We start from the raw sequence: 15,665 nt of genomic DNA, 5'->3' as shown, positions 1-15,665 counted from the left end.
TTCATCCCATTGCTTCTAGTCTTTCCTTGTACAAATGAGAATAGGGCTGATCCCTCTGCACTGTGACAGCCCTTCAGATATTTGTAGACCGCTATTAAGTCTGCTCCCAGCCTTCTTTTTTGCAAGCTAAACATTCCCAGATCCTTTAACTGTTCCTCATAGGACATGATTTGCAGACCACTCACCATCTTGGTAACTCTTCTCCGAACTTGCTCCAGTTGACTACATGCATGCTTTGTAACATATACCTATGAGGGTGCGTTCACACGAACGTATATCGGCTCGGTTTTCACGCCGAGCCGATATACGTTGTCCTCATGTGCAGGGGGGGGGGGGGGGGAGGATAGAAGAGCCAGGGCCAGGAACTGAGGCTCCCGCCCCCTCTCTGCCTCCTCTCCGCCCCTCTACACTATTTGCAATGGGGAGAGGCGGGACAGGGGTGGGGCTAATTCACAGACTTTAGCCCCGCCCTTGTCCTGGCTCCTCTCATTGCAAATAGTGCAGAGGGGCGGAGAGGAGGCAGAGAGGGGGCGGGAGCCTCAGTTCCTGCTCCTGGCTCTTTCATCCCCCCCCCCTGCACCCGAGGACAACGTATATCGGCTCGGCGTGAAAACTGAGCCGATATACGTTCGTGTGAATGCAGCCTAAGGCTGGGTTCACACAGGCAACAAACAGTGCTACTAATCGATACAAATTCGCTGAGCCGCGGTGCTCAAGAACCAATCAGAGCCAGCGCTCGATGAACCAATTATAGACATTTAATGGTCCAATCAGAGGCCGCGCTTCCTGGAGGCAGGGCTTTTCAAAGTCATAACCAAGAAGTGCTAAGAAAAAACTACAAGCAAATCGGCCGGGGATCTAATGAGCCGGACTGCGCCTCTTAGGTGATGTATTTTTTATTTTTGGGCAGCTAGAGCTTTTTTGTGGATAGGGCTTAGGCCCAATGTCCACGGGTGGATTTGAATTGCAGAAACCGCATGGGTCACCCACGGAAGATATACAATTCAAAGTGCCCATGGGGAAGCATTGGCATCCGCAACTGAATTTGAGCATGCGGTTTTGATTTGCGGACCGTTGTCCCCAGAGGTTGGCTGGGGATTCAATGAATGCCAGCACATGAGAACCAATCAGAGCAATCGCTTGCTGGAGGCGGGGTTTTCAATTCCCGTTACCAGCAAGACATGCTGTCGGTGCTGAGGACTGTAAAGAAGCCTGCCGGAGAGCAGCAGGAGGGACCTGGACAGCGCCTGCTAGGTGAGGATTGCTTTTTTTTTTTTCAGATGGTGCAGCTGAGGCTTTTAGCGTTGTTAAAAATGCTGAAACGCCCCAAAATAGAACATGCACCGCTTGAAAATCACGCGGCTGTCTGTGTGAGCGGTCCCATTGAAAACAATGGGCACGTACCGCTGAAATCTCCGCGCTAATCACACTAAAAAGTGCCTGTGTGAGGGGGGCCTTACACTTGTTTCTTACACTACCCACAAGCTGAGTAGCGAGAAATCTCGTTACTCAGCTTACGGGTAAGTGTAAGGAACAGAAATTTAACTCCTTAATGACCGCCGATACGCCTTTTGACGGCCTATGTATGAAGAGATGGGTAGTAGAAGGACATGTGACTATAGGAGATAACAGCAGAAAGGCAAAAGTTTTCTATTTATTACATATGTATGAAGAGAGATCGCGGGGCGACCCCCCTTCATACAGCGCAGGCGTCAGCTGTTTACTACAGCTGACACCAGCAGGCAATAGCTGCAATCAACTGCGCGGCTGAGCATCGCTATTAACCCTTTAAATGCCGCTGTCAATTCTGACAGCGGCATGAACGATGTATTGGGGTCCTGTATGCCCCCCCCTGCAGGGAGCCGTGCAGGTGTCATGGCAGTCAGGGGCCTTCTAAAAGATCACAGGGCTGCCTTAGTAGACTGCCTATCAAGCCGACTCCGTGGGGTAGACTGCTTGTCAGATTGCAGTATGACATAATGCTATGGCATTACGTCATATTGCAGGAGTGATCAAAGCGTCGCATGTTGTGGTCCCCTGTGAGGACTAAAAAAAGAGATAAAAATAAGGTCAATATTTTTGTACTTGGTAAATGTTGAATTGCAGTTTTATATGGAAAACTTATAAAGAATTGAAATAAAAAGATCAATAACGTTTTACTAATTGTTACAAAAAAAGCAATAAAAGTTTAAATCACGCCCTTTTTTGCCATAGCTATAATAAAAAAAAATCTAAATCATAAAACAAAAATACATATTTGGTATCACCGTGTCCGTAAAAGTCCGATCTATGAAAGTAGCGCATTATTTACCACGCATGGTGAATGTTGTCCGAAAAAAAAAAAGAATACCAGAAATGTGCTTTTTTACTCACCCTGTCTCCCAGAAAAAATGGAATAAAAAGCAATCAAAAAGTTGTATGTATTGATGATAAATACCAATTAGAGATGAGCGAGCGTACTCGGAAAAGCACTACTCGCTCGAGTAATTTGCTTTATCCGAGTATCGCCGTGCTCGTCCCTGAAGATTCGGGTGCCGCTGCGGCTGACAGGTGAGTCGCAGCGGGGAGCAGGGGAGAGCGGGCGGGAGAGAGGGAGAGAAAGATCTCCCCTCCGTTCCTCCCCGCTCTCCCCTGCAGCTCCCCGCTCCGTGCCGGCACCCGAATCTTCAGACCCGAGCACAGCGATACTCGGATAAAGCAAATTACTCGAGCGAGTAGTGCTTTTCCGAGTACGCTCACTCATCTCTAATACCAATGCTATGGAGAGCTTTCACTGCGTTCCCTGCGGCTGGATTATCACCGCAGGGAAAGCAAAGAAAACTCGCCCGTGGACAGACAGCCTTACACGATGGAAGACACTCTGCGATTCTCCGCCGCGGCAGAGGATCGCTACTTCCCCGAAGTGATGCGAGACGTTTTTGATAGAAAAACGCCTCATATCCGCAGGGAAATCGCATGTTGACGAGCGCGATATCGAGTTTCATGGTTCGCTATCGCACTCGCTTGTGTGAGATTAGCCTTAATGGGCACATTCCTTTTTTCCTAATACAAAATGGAAAAAAGTCAACGTGTGTGTGTGATATCAATTTACGTGTATTTACAGGATTCTTACAAACGATGCGAAACACTTAGAATTCCCACTTAATTTTCAAAAATTGGTAATAAAATCATCTGATATCATTTTTATGTGTTTGTGTTGAGTAATTCCAAAGAATCTACAATGGGCTTTCCCACCCAAAATAAGTAAGAGCCGAGGAGTGCGCAGGAAGAAATGGGGGTGGGGGGGAGGGGGTTAGGGGAACGGGATGGGAAAGGGTTAAGGAGTCATGCAAGTGTATTCGCGCCACGTAAGAGGCGGGTACTCTTGTGCTGTACTACGCAGTAATTAGAACCTAGTGATTCTGTGGGTTTGTACACTTCAGCATATTTTTCTGCACCGTGTAATCACGTGAAAAGGTGCGCAGCAGGTCTTATTTAGGTGCGTATGACGCACGGAAATCCATGGGCGAGCATAAATACATAGGAAGCCTGCGTATTCATACACGATATACTCATATGCCGCGTGAATGCACGCTGGGGACGGCTTCACATGGGTGTAAGCGTATTTACATGTGTGTTTGCACGATGGCTGTAGCGTTTAAATGCGTATTTCACTGTAGTTTTTGCCCGCGTAAACACGGGAGCGCGCTTATTGCTTTTTTATGTGCTATTTTTGTGCGCAATACACGTGAAAATAGGGCATCCTTTTGCACGACTGAAACAGGTGTGAAAAAAAATGTGCATGACCGAACCCACTGAGATCAATGGGCTCTATTCACTGTATTACACAGCGCAAATATGCTCATGCATATACGCCCTAATGTTCCCCAACACCGTGACAGGAGAACACTCACTGCTCCTACTCTCCTCCCCACCATGACTTCTCTGCTAGTAAACAGGAAGCCCTCGCCGCAGCCCAGTGGGCGGAGCTAACGCGTGACGTCAACAAGCCTCTGTACAAGGCTTTTGTAGTTTAAAACACGGTCACGTGGTACAGAGCTCGTCCAATCCGTAACGCCGTGGCATCGCGGACCAATTACGTATCCTCGTTTGGCTCTGACCAATCAGCGTCTAGCTAGCTGCTCGACAGCCAATAAGGTTCTTCAGCATTACTGAGCTCTGATTGGCTGCTGTTATCGGAAGCGCAATTTTCAAATGCGCCCTGTATAGCCGGAGTGGCGGTGTAACGTCTTCTTCCGAGCGGCTGACAGCGGGGTGAACCGGAGCCGCAGACAGGTAGGAACGGCACCGCATAGCGCGATATCTATATTAGACGATACGGAGTGTACTTGGTGCTGTGTTCAGCGCTGGACGGGAAGGCGGCAGCTGCGTTTACAGGACGGTTTAACCCCTGCATTGCCAGAGTAAGAAATCTATATATTTTTGGTAACTTTTTTTCCCCATATAACTTTTCAGGGTTTTTTTTGTTACTAAGTGTTTACATGGAGGGCCGAAAAAAACTAAAATAGTTATGGTTGCTGCACTTCTAACTTTTTTTTTTCCTGGCCCCAGGGTGGCTGGTGATTGGCTGTAGCAGCGAACACATGGCAGGTGTTTAAAGGGGCTCTTTAATTGTCCTGCGTGTAATATGTAGTGCAGACACACCATTCACTTGCATTGGGGTATTCAAAAATACTTTTTTTTTTTTTGTTTTTTTTTTTAATGTGCCAGAAAGTATTCCGCAGCCTGTCCCATAGCGGTCTGTATTATGGACCGCAATAAACCGCTGTAATCAAATCTGCCGTAAGCGCTGTGTAAGGACGCGCGTGAAAAAAGCGTGCTCCTAGTCCAATCGTGTAAATACGCAGCGTATTTACATGAGTGGCATTTGCTTTAGGGTTGCGTAATACTCGGGCGTGTACGCTCCTCTGAGTGAGGCCTTTAGTAGAAGGCGATTTTAGACGGAATGGTTAGCGTTCGGTCTAAACACGTGTGAATGGCGAATGAGAAGCGTTCACTTTTCACTCGTTCTTTTTACGCAGGCATAAAAGCCATCGTTGGCTCGTTCGCTGATCGTTCGGATTAAGTCGCGCTCTTTCTGTCCTTCTCATAACTTAATGTTGGGTGAACTCTTGTGTTCGTGTGATGGCGCCCTACGGAGAGCTCCTCAGTAACTTGTTCCCGGAGAGCCCTGTTAACGAGCGCGCTGCTTCTGTAAACTCTGAGATAACTTCAAGTTCAAACTCCATCCTGGCAGGAAGTCTTCGAACTCGGGCAGCATTGCTTTCTTCGCGCACGTATAATATGCGGTACATTACAGCGATTCAGATAAATTGCTTTTCGCTGTTACTAGCATTTTTCATTGTGTATTATACTGTTTCCCCCCAAATAAGACCCTGTCTTATACTAACTTGTGCCCCAAAAGAGGCACAGGGTCTTATTTTACTTACCTAGCAGGCTCAGTCCACTTCTATTATGCAGGTCCGCGCGGTTCCCGCAGTCGTCTCTGCTCGTACATCATCACTTCCTGGTGACGGGATTCATAAATCATCCCCCCTCCAGGAAGCGATGGCTCTGATTGGCTGAGCACGGTGCTCAAAGAACCAATCAATGCAGTGTTGGATGAACCAATGTGGTGGCTGTGATTGGCTGAGCACGGTCCTCAAAGAACCAATCAATGCAGCGTTGGATGAACCAATCACAGCCACCACATTGGTTCATCCAACGCTGCATTGATTGGCTGAGCACGGTGCTCAAAGAACCAATCAGAGCCATCGCTTCCTGGATGGGGATTTATGAATCCAGTCACCAGGAAGTGTGTGTGGTGTGTGTTACCTCCACCACCAATGTTGGGGGTTCTCTAAAAACTAAGGCCGTTCATGTGTTGGGGATGAGATAAGCTGGACCTTCAGCTGACTGCTGCTACGACTACTCTTAAAGGGATTACCTTCTTGTGACATCTCCTCTTAGTTTCTAGGGCTCCCAGTTCCATCCCTGGCCACCATTCGTTGTATACAGCGGACTACTTATGTGGATGTTTGCTATGACAGGACTAGTCCTCATTATGAGTTACAGCAGACTACTTCTGCGCACATCGAGGAAGGGGAATGGGTGAACCCCTGGGCTCGGCAGCTCTCGTTTACGTGCTTCATGGCTGACAACCCCTTTAGGCCTTGTTTCCAGGAGGAAAATGGAATTAAAAATCTGCGCAGATCGCTCGCGTGGGAAAACGCACCTTGCTCCACCTTCTGCGGTTTACCCGCACCGACCACTTCCATTGAAGCTAATGGAAGCTGTTCGATCCGCAACGCAGCAGTGGATGACACTGTGGCCGTGCCGCAGATATGTGGGAAACGGGAGTTTAAAAAAAAAAGACACAACGTCACAAGTGCATCCGTCACGCAGAAGAAAAGATCCGGCTGCGACTAAGACCCGCGCCGCGTCTGGACAGATGAGTAAAAGGATTCTGCGCTGGGAAACCGTGCGTCCCGTGGACACGGGGCCTTAAAGCAGTGGGTCTTCCCCCTTATCTCTTGATAGGCAGGGTTTCCTCTGTAAGGCCTTCTGCCCACAGCCGGGTCGGATCCCTCCTGCGAAATATTGCAGTGGAATCAGACCCAGGGCCCCCGAGAGTCCCTATACTCGCCTCTCCTGATCCGTCGCGAGTGTCTTGTCGGCACGCATGCGCAGTGTAGCGCATGACGCATTGGCGATGACGCGGATTCCCACGATGCTTCCGCTGCGCTTACAGAGGAGGCATCGCGGGACGGACAGCTTCCATTGACTGCAATGGAAGTCGTCCGTGTGTTTTTCCGCATAGAATAGAACCTTCTGCGAATCTCCCCCCGCGAGTGGAAGACACAACATGTCTATGGACGGACATTGCTGCGGAATTTGCAGCGCGTGTCTGACCACGAATTCTACAGCGATAATCCGTCCATGGGCATTAGCCCTAACAGTGCTGTGGGATCACTTTGGAAGCTACATGGGGTTATTGGGGAAAGAGGGCGCTAGAAGGGACTAGTTCTGCAGCAGCCCTGTAGCCACATGGGCAGTCCTGGGCTTTATTCTAGGTGGTCGTAGAATACGAAATGCAGAAATGTGTGTAACACAAGTGTGGTAATGGTTGTCTGTTTGTCCCCAACAGGTTTATTCGCAGTGATGTCGTCCCAAAATTCCATCCTGTTCAACAAGAAAGAAGAGAAGGGGAAGAATATCCAGGTGGTTGTAAGATGCAGGTAGGTGCCCGATCAGGTCTCGGGCGTGTAATATACTAAGCTCTACCATATGACTTGGGCCCTCCTCTCACCTATGGGAGGTTCCATCGCAGATCCGACACAAAATCGGAAGAAAAATCGCCGCGTGCAGCCCTTTCCTCCGGTTAAATGCTGGGCAGCTCGGTGGAGACCAGACAGATCCAGTTATAGTCAATGGGGTCCATTCTGCACTGTTCGGTTCCTTCACAAGACGGGCTTGGGGTAGTGTCATACCTGCGCTGGGGATTCCACTTTCCCGCTGCGTTCGGCGAGCAGGAAGGGGGAATCCCCATGGCTGAACAATTCTGCATGTGGGTGGAACTGAACAGCGCTGGGCAGACACATGGATTTCTACTTGGACCATCACACCTGGACTGCTGATGTCCATCTTAATTGTCACTTCTGGGTTTTGGGGTCACCAATAAACAGTTGTCATCACCCGTGTCCCGTTCTCCTGCCACTGCTGGGGCCGATTCTTTCCCCACAGTGATGCCAGTGTGAAGGAGCGCTGTCCGAGTATACGGGAATACCCGAGCGAGGGCTGGTGGGGTGTCTCAGCGGTCTCTGTGAAAGTGAATGGAGTGCAGGGTGAGGTTCATCAGCCATTATCCATACATGTGTCATTAAATCTGTCTCTTCTAATTCCGCCTCAGACCCTTCAATCAGATGGAACGGAAGGCGAACTCTCATTCCGTTCTAGAATTTGACCCCCAGCGTAAAGAGGTTTCTGTTCGAACCGGTGGAATAAATGAGAAATTGGGGAAGAAAAACTATGCGTTTGATATGGTAGGTGACTGAATGTAGCTGTTTTTGGTTCGGACACTATGGATTTTAATCTACATTCTTGGAACTGATTCTTGAGCTCTTGCTGTATCAGTCGACCATGTTCTTGTGATCGGTGGGGGTCCCAGCAGTTAAACAACCCCTCCCCCCCCCCCCCCCCCCCCCCCAATCCCCAATGATCAGATGGGTATTTCCTATCCTGCAGATAGAGGATAACTACTTCATGGTACAGTTACTAGAAATGGTAGAAAACCCATTTTGGAATGTTAGTGGGGTCCCTACTTCTGGATCCCCAGCACTGGTGAGGGTACAACAAGTGTCTATGGGGGACCCAGCACATCTGTACATTACAGGGACAGCAGGTCGTTTTCATTGGGTACCGCTGAATCTTTACTTTCAGGATAAATGCGGTGGAGGAGGCACGGCACCCTATACCGAGGGGTCAGCATTTTAAAATGTGTCTCCTGGAACCTGCAGAAAGATATTTTGTAAGGAAGGAAAAAGCATGATCTCCCTCTGAGAATGAGTGAGTGGCCCAATTCACTTTTCCAGTTCCGAGCAGGCAACTAATTGTCCTCTGGACTCCTGCAGCAACTTTTAAAGAGAACCTGGTGTCACATCTCATTTCTTATATGAAGCCCATAGGATTTCAGTGAAACAAATGGGAGCGTGAGCCAGTAGGGGATCTGAAACTCTCCAACTGACCATAGGTGAACCATGCATCCCCTTGTGGGTCCGGATATACACAGGGGTGCTGGAGAGGCTAGCCGTTGCACTTGTATTGTCTTAGTTGGGGAGAAGAGGGGGGAATTCCCAGAAAAACTGTCTTGGCGATGCAAGCGGGAAAGATGGGATTACAGAAAAGTGGCATTCTGTGTCTATAGAGGATGTTTTAAGTACTACAGGCTTGTCCCATTGTCTCCCACTGATCAGATATTAATGGCCCATCCTGAAGAGAAGTTGAAGTCCTTTAATCCATTAATGTTTTTTTGTTTTGTTTTGTTTTTGTTTTTTTTTTTTTCAAAGATGAAAGCAAATATAAAAAAAAAGCCTGCAGGCTTTTTCTGACACCACACTTTGGCTTTGGCCCCTTTGCATGACTTGGTGTCATTAGATTTCTTATATCCTCCCCACCGCCATAAAATCATAAAATGTGAGCTTGATACATTGAGTGAGCTGTCAGGCCAGGTCAAAGTTCCTATGTTAAGTCTATGGCTGCTGTTGTGCCTCAGCCAACAGTGCTGCTAGGGAGAGTCAGGACTCCTTCACACTGACTAGTGTGTTATCAGGCTGTGAATCATGGCCCGATATCTCCTTCGCAATCCAGGGGAAACCCCTGGATGGCAGTGGATTGCGATGTTCTCCCATTGTTGTCAATAGGGCTGGTGCTGGCCCCACTAAAGACCATGGGCAATATTGCAAAAAAAGGACATGCTGGGATTTTTATATGTATGTGTATTTATTTATTTTTTTGCCCGCATGTCAATCTAGTAAAATAAGAATGTATACATAAAAAAATTATCTGATGTCGACGCCAACCAAAACCATCGTTATATGCGCCTTGTAGTTCTATATCTATATATATATATATATATATATATATATATATATATATATATATATATATATATATATATATATATATATATTCTCAAAATGAGGAACCCACTAATTAAAATGTATATTTTAAAGCTTTTTACCCCCAATAAAACTAAAATGGAAAGTTTGAAAATAATTTCGGTAGCCCTACATGTCACAGAAAAACTGCAGCAAAAATAATTTTGGTAGCTGAAGGAAAAAAAAATAAATCAGCAAAACCACCACATGGGTAGAATACCTTAAATATCAGGTCTTTTTAGGACAAACACCCTGGCCCTTTAGAGGGTTAAGTGCTGCAAGGTTGTAATGAGATCTTCATACTATAATACCCTTTTCTTTATCTGCAGGTATTTGGTCCGTCGGCTAAACAAATTGAAGTGTACAGAAGTGTAGTATGCCCCATCTTGGATGAGGTTATTATGGGCTATAACTGCACCGTTTTTGCGTGAGTATCTTTTCGTTGTTTTGTTGTTGTTGTGAAGAACTGTATTACAACAGTAAAGATACCCTTTGAAGCGTATCTGATGTACACTCATATATCCTGTGTCTCCTCAGTCATGTGATGCTGTCATTAAAGTTTGTTTTAACACTGTAAAATCAAGGCTGAAGTGCAGTCCCCTGCTTGTTGTTAGACATTCACCTTCTGTAGTAACTAGGACTTGCTGTCTTCCAGCTGTGGGGGAACGGGCTGTCTTCAGACTGGGCTCCCCTGCTCTCAGATCTGCAGTCAGTGTGTACGCAATCTCCTTCCTCCACTGATCTTAGATTTAAACTGTTAAGGGGCTCAAAGGGGAGGAGGTAGTCTGTGTAGCTGCCTCTCATACTTACCATGTCCCCTGTTACAGTACTATGCCCCCATGAAATCAGCTAGCGCAGACAGCATAACTTTTCTCACAAGGCCTTGTGCACACGTTCTCCCATAGAGATGAGTGTGAGTGCACACAGCCTTGTGAAAGGTCAGACTGTGTGCACAGCATTGGAACATGGGGCCTGGTGAGTATAAGACGCAGCTTAAGGCCCCCTGTTCACGGGCGTTGCGAAGTCCCGCTGCGGGGAGCCGCCGCCTGGGAGCAGGAGCTGGCAGACTAATCTCCGACGGCCAGCCTATCTGACAGGCTGACCGCGGAGAATCGTGGCAATTTGCAGCATGCTGCGAATTGCCAGCCGCGAGCGGAAAATCGCAATGATTCTCTGCTCGTGGACACGGGGCCGGCGCTTTCCATAGCTAGGCGCACAATAACGCCAGGCCTGCGGCTAGTTCTAACATATCGGCCAGTAGACTGCTAGCCATCAGCCTTGATATCGGCATACAAAACTGCTCCGGCCACACCTGATACTAGCTTATATGGCCATTCAGTAGACTACTATCTGCACTTTCATAGTGAGGGTACACTCATAAAATCCAGTCATATCATGGTCTTGTGAGATCAGCCAGTAGACTATCATGGCATAATTTGGCTAGTTTGACAACCATCAAAATACCTGCTAAATGGCCGGTTTAAAGCGACCCTTCGTCCTGAAGAAGCAAGGATGGCCAAACCACGTCTGACTATCTGATGCATACAGTGTAGTATTATTTATCAGTAGTCGACGACACTGCATCCTGATGTGACTGGCCAGTGCTGCTCACCTGGTCAATCGAAACAGGTGTATACTGCCTGCACACGAGCAGAATTTCAAGCGCGTGATTTTAGGCACATAATCCGCCCCAGACCACAGCCAATATACTCCTATGAGGATCCGCAGTTGTCCCCAGACGGACGGATGTGTATCGCGTTTTTTCACGCGAGTGAAAAAATCTGCGACCTGTTCTAATTTTGGTCGGATCATGCGCGTGAAGCCTCCAATACAAGTGAATGGGTGCGTTTTTTCACGCAGTACATCCGCAGTGCAGCTGCGGATGGAGTCACTGGTTGCTATGACTACAGGAAGTAGGCATGGTAGGAGGCGTCCCAGCACACAGCAGAGCTTCACAGGCACATTTCAACTGCAGATCTGTCCTTTCAGTCCCCTCATCTACCAGAGAGCAGCCAGCAGACACCAGCCAGGGTGCACCCAGTACCTCCTTTTTTTCCTGGGGGGCTCTTCCTCCTCCGTTACCGCAGTACGTCCGAAAAAAGTTACATGGATCAACCATGCCCACAAAGACATCTGCTCACCGGGTGAAAGCATGTTGCCAGAATAATTTAACAGTGCTCACACAAGCAAGAGGGACAGAACGGAGTCTGGGTGTTGGTTTTAAAGCTGTTTTCCAGGGAATGGGCAGTTCTCTAGGGGTTGGGTTTACAATAAGGGTGTCTTCCGGATTTTTCTGCGCGTTTTTTTCCGCAACACATCCGCGTATATCCGCGCGTGATTTTTCACGCATCCGCACCTATCCGCAAGCACATTTAGGTACCATACGCGCGTGAAAATCCGCGAGTGGAATCCGGAACGCTCGTGTGCAGGCGGCCTAAGACTAATGCAGATTTTGCATCAGACAGTCAGAGAAGCTGGAGTGGCCATGTTTGATTCTGGCTACACCTCTTCTGTGCAGTGCGCCCATCAGACACTTCATAACGTAACACCTGCCGACTGGTCTGAAGCATACTAGTTGCTTGGTATCTGCCACAAGCCCTCTTGTTACCAGAGACACAATGGCATTCTCGGTTGTCTAGCCACTCTCTGTTGTGAGTGATTGTAGAGTGACGCAGGATTCCGGATACAAGGCACTAGATGTTACCAAAATCTACACTATTTAAAACCCAAAAGTAGAAATGAACAATGTAACAATGAGTGTGCTGTTAAACTTTTGCCTATGGAGACCTAGGCATTATTTACTGCTAACTAGAACATAGGAATTGGGAATAACTTGTGAACTAGATTGGCACACTCGTGGGGAAAAAAAGTTACAAAATGTAAGACTCTCTTCCTCTGCCCTCCTGGTTCACCTTCTCACCCTCAGCAGCCCCTTGTTCTCCTATAACATGCCTACTTGGCCTCTAATGCAGCTAAAAAGCATCCTTTTTATCTTTATATTCAGCCAATCGACAAGAGTCCAGGGGGCAGGGTCAGATTTGGTGCAAATTTTGGCACACATTCTGAATCGGAGTTCATAATTGTGAATAGGACTTTAAAGCCGATTCACACCGGTTTTTATACGGCTCGTGCTTCCTTGTGGAAATCTCTTGCCCGGATGATGGGAAATCTCACGGACTGCCGCAGCATTGCTTTAAATTCTTTTGTTACCTGCTGTCTTACAGCTACGGTCAGACCGGCACAGGGAAAACCTTCACTATGGAAGGTGAAAGAACTGCTGATGAGAAGTTTACGTGGGAAGAGGTATTGTTTAAATCTTTTTCTGCTTTTCATCAGTATTTCAATACTTTCCTTAAACCCATGACTACTTTTTTTTTCGTTTTGTCTTCTGCACAGGACCCTCTGGCCGGTGTAATTCCTCGTACTCTTCACCAGATATTTGAGAAACTTTCTGAGAATGGTACAGAGTTCTCCGTGAAGGTTTCTTTGCTGGAAATCTACAACGAGGAGCTTTTTGACCTGTTAAGTCCGACTCCTGATGTCAGCGAGAGGCTGCAGATGTTTGATGATCCCCGCAATAAAGTGAGTCTCCCATTGATGGTACAAACTTACACTCCTGTCTCTATTTGAAGTTTTACAGGATCGTGCAGAAGAAAAGCTGATTCCTTGACTTACAACAGCAGAATGATGTACAGTGATAGAACTCATGTTTTTAATGCATCTTACAGATGTGTCACCCACAGCGTCCACATTGAACGGCAGATATCTGGTCCGTAGTCTAGTTCTTCCTAGATTGATCCTAACATATATTCTGTTACTATTACACAGCAGTGGAAATGCATTGTTTAAGGTCTAGTGGCGCCCACATCAAACATCTGTAAGATGCATTCAAAACTTGACAAGATTTATTTTTCTGTTCTGGCTGTTTGTCATTTCATGTAGGAAGAAATCTGCTTTACTTCTGTACAATTTGTTTCATCGCCCTGTGTAATTGTCCCACAGAGAGGAGTGATTATTAAAGGCCTGGAAGAGGTGACTGTACACAACAAGGATGAAGTTTATCATATCTTGGAAAGAGGAGCAGCAAAGAGGACCACTGCATCCACTCTAATGAATGCTTACTCCAGGTATGTATCTCGAATGTTTCTATGCTTCTGTAAAATCTGAGTTTGCGGAACTTTATGTTCAGCATTTTCTTTGACTACTTAAAGGGGGTTTCTGGTCAAATACTATTGATGACCTATTCTCAAGATAGGTCATCAATAGTTGGTAGGCTGGGGAATGCCGAACCCTGCATAATGGCTGGTGCTGGTAATTGTAGGTGCAGCTGTCAATAAAACCAATGACCGCTGCTTCGGCCATTACACAGGGGTCAGAGTTAATGTACCTTTCTGTTGTGGCATTGACAGGCACTGGATCAAGTCAATGGCCACGGTCCACAGCGGCGGACCCCAGCTGATCAATTATTTATGACCTGTCCTGAGGATAGGTTATCAATAGTCGTGTGTCTTTGTTTTGTGTGTTTTTTTTTTTTTTTTTTTTAATCCATGAACCCCTTTAAGTACTGTGACGGACTTGTTCGATAGCCCCATGTAGAAAAAAAATAGAATGTGCTATTCTCCTTCCCATTCATAAATAAGAATACTACATGCGCTGTGTGATGCAAGTTGCACCCAGATTTTTCATTGCGCCTCACAATATGGCCATCTGTGTATGTCTGAGCTGTATTACCCCAGACTTTACTGCCATCAATGGAGAAAAATATAGGGCAACTCAAACATGCACTCTCCTGCCCATCCTTCCCAATCACCACCATAAGATGCTTCTTGTTTGCAGTAGCTTTAATTAATTAAAATGTTTCCCTTCACAGTCGATCTCATTCGGTGTTTTCCATCACAATTCACATGAAAGAAACTACAGTTGATGGAGAAGAGCTGGTGAAAATTGGGAAGCTTAATTTGGTAAGATTTCCTCATAGCTTGTGCTTTGACTGCCTCACTCCTGCTGTCTGTGCTTCCAAGATTTAAGGTGGCTGGGTTGTATTGGCACAGCCAAGCATCTTGTGGTACACTGCTTCCATGGAAGTCAATGTGAGCTGCAGAAATAACCCAGTGCAGCAAGTTGCGAATTTTCTGTAATGAAAATTGAAGTTGAGCATTGCAACTTTAAAACGTATTACTTGCAGGAAGCTGCTGCATTAACTTAAATGGAGCTGTGTTGCAGTTTTCCTGCGCAGTGGGCCAATGGGAGGGCACCTGGGAAGTGAAAAGGTTTAAGAACCTTAGGACTTCAGACACCCACCAATCACCATGCAATATAGTCTAGCATGTTCTAGTATGGTAATGCACTTTACAAAGATCCCTTTACTGCTGTATATTATAAACCTAGATGCAGAATATATCCTTTAGTTCTCATAGGTGCTGGATTTATTTATTTTGTCCTCGGCTTCTTGTCTTCAGCATCTGCTGACCTGAACTTTATTTCTCCTCAGGTGGATTTGGCTGGCAGTGAGAATATCGGTCGCTCCGGGGCTGTAGACAAGAGAGCCCGTGAAGCTGGGAACATTAACCAGTCTCTTCTGACGTTGGGTAGAGTTATCACCGCTCTGGTAGAGAGGGCTCCACACATCCCATACAGGGAGTCTAAACTAACGAGGATCCTGCAGGACTCGCTAGGAGGAAGGACAAAAACATCCATCATTGCCACAGTCTCTCCAGCCTCGATTAATTTAGAGGTAATTAAATGATTTGGTGTGCTCCTCTGTTTTTGTAGGCATATTCTACCCAATTAACATTTTAAGTGTCTCAGGCTATGAAGCGGAGCCTGCTCTAGACACAGCGTGTCACCTAGCTTTGAAAGCTGACCTATGGCTGCAGCAGCCGTTGTCAGAGAACTTGTCGCGGCTGTTAAATATTTAACTGCTTCTGTCAACTCAGACAGCTGTATTTACAGGGGTTCTGTCATTAAAGAAAAATTCTAGCCTTGCCTATTCCTCCCGTCAGTCTACTTACCAGATCTTCAACTTGCCTG

The 15,665-nt window shown here is 46.8% G+C and overlaps 1 protein-coding gene across 1 annotated transcript in view; it reads left to right on the top strand.

Moving 5' to 3' along the window:
- Positions 1-4,192: 4,192 nt before the first annotated feature.
- The window catches only part of KIF11 (kinesin family member 11), a 29,051-nt gene continuing 17,578 nt past the window's right edge, over positions 4,193-15,665 (top strand). Inside the window, exons 1-9 of the mRNA XM_066600994.1 lie at positions 4,193-4,275; positions 7,127-7,217; positions 7,889-8,021; positions 9,965-10,062; positions 12,860-12,938; positions 13,032-13,217; positions 13,638-13,762; positions 14,506-14,596; positions 15,127-15,369. Of these exons, the coding sequence (XP_066457091.1) occupies positions 7,141-7,217; positions 7,889-8,021; positions 9,965-10,062; positions 12,860-12,938; positions 13,032-13,217; positions 13,638-13,762; positions 14,506-14,596; positions 15,127-15,369 (1,032 nt within the window). The 5' untranslated portion in view covers positions 4,193-4,275; positions 7,127-7,140. The remainder of the gene's footprint in view (positions 4,276-7,126; positions 7,218-7,888; positions 8,022-9,964; positions 10,063-12,859; positions 12,939-13,031; positions 13,218-13,637; positions 13,763-14,505; positions 14,597-15,126; positions 15,370-15,665) is intronic.

Source organism: Eleutherodactylus coqui, chromosome 4 (genome assembly GCF_035609145.1).
Source record: "Eleutherodactylus coqui strain aEleCoq1 chromosome 4, aEleCoq1.hap1, whole genome shotgun sequence".
Classification (NCBI taxonomy): domain Eukaryota; kingdom Metazoa; phylum Chordata; class Amphibia; order Anura; family Eleutherodactylidae; genus Eleutherodactylus; species Eleutherodactylus coqui.
Note: the sequence above shows the minus strand (reverse complement) of the source record. Positions and strands in the feature narration are given on the sequence as shown.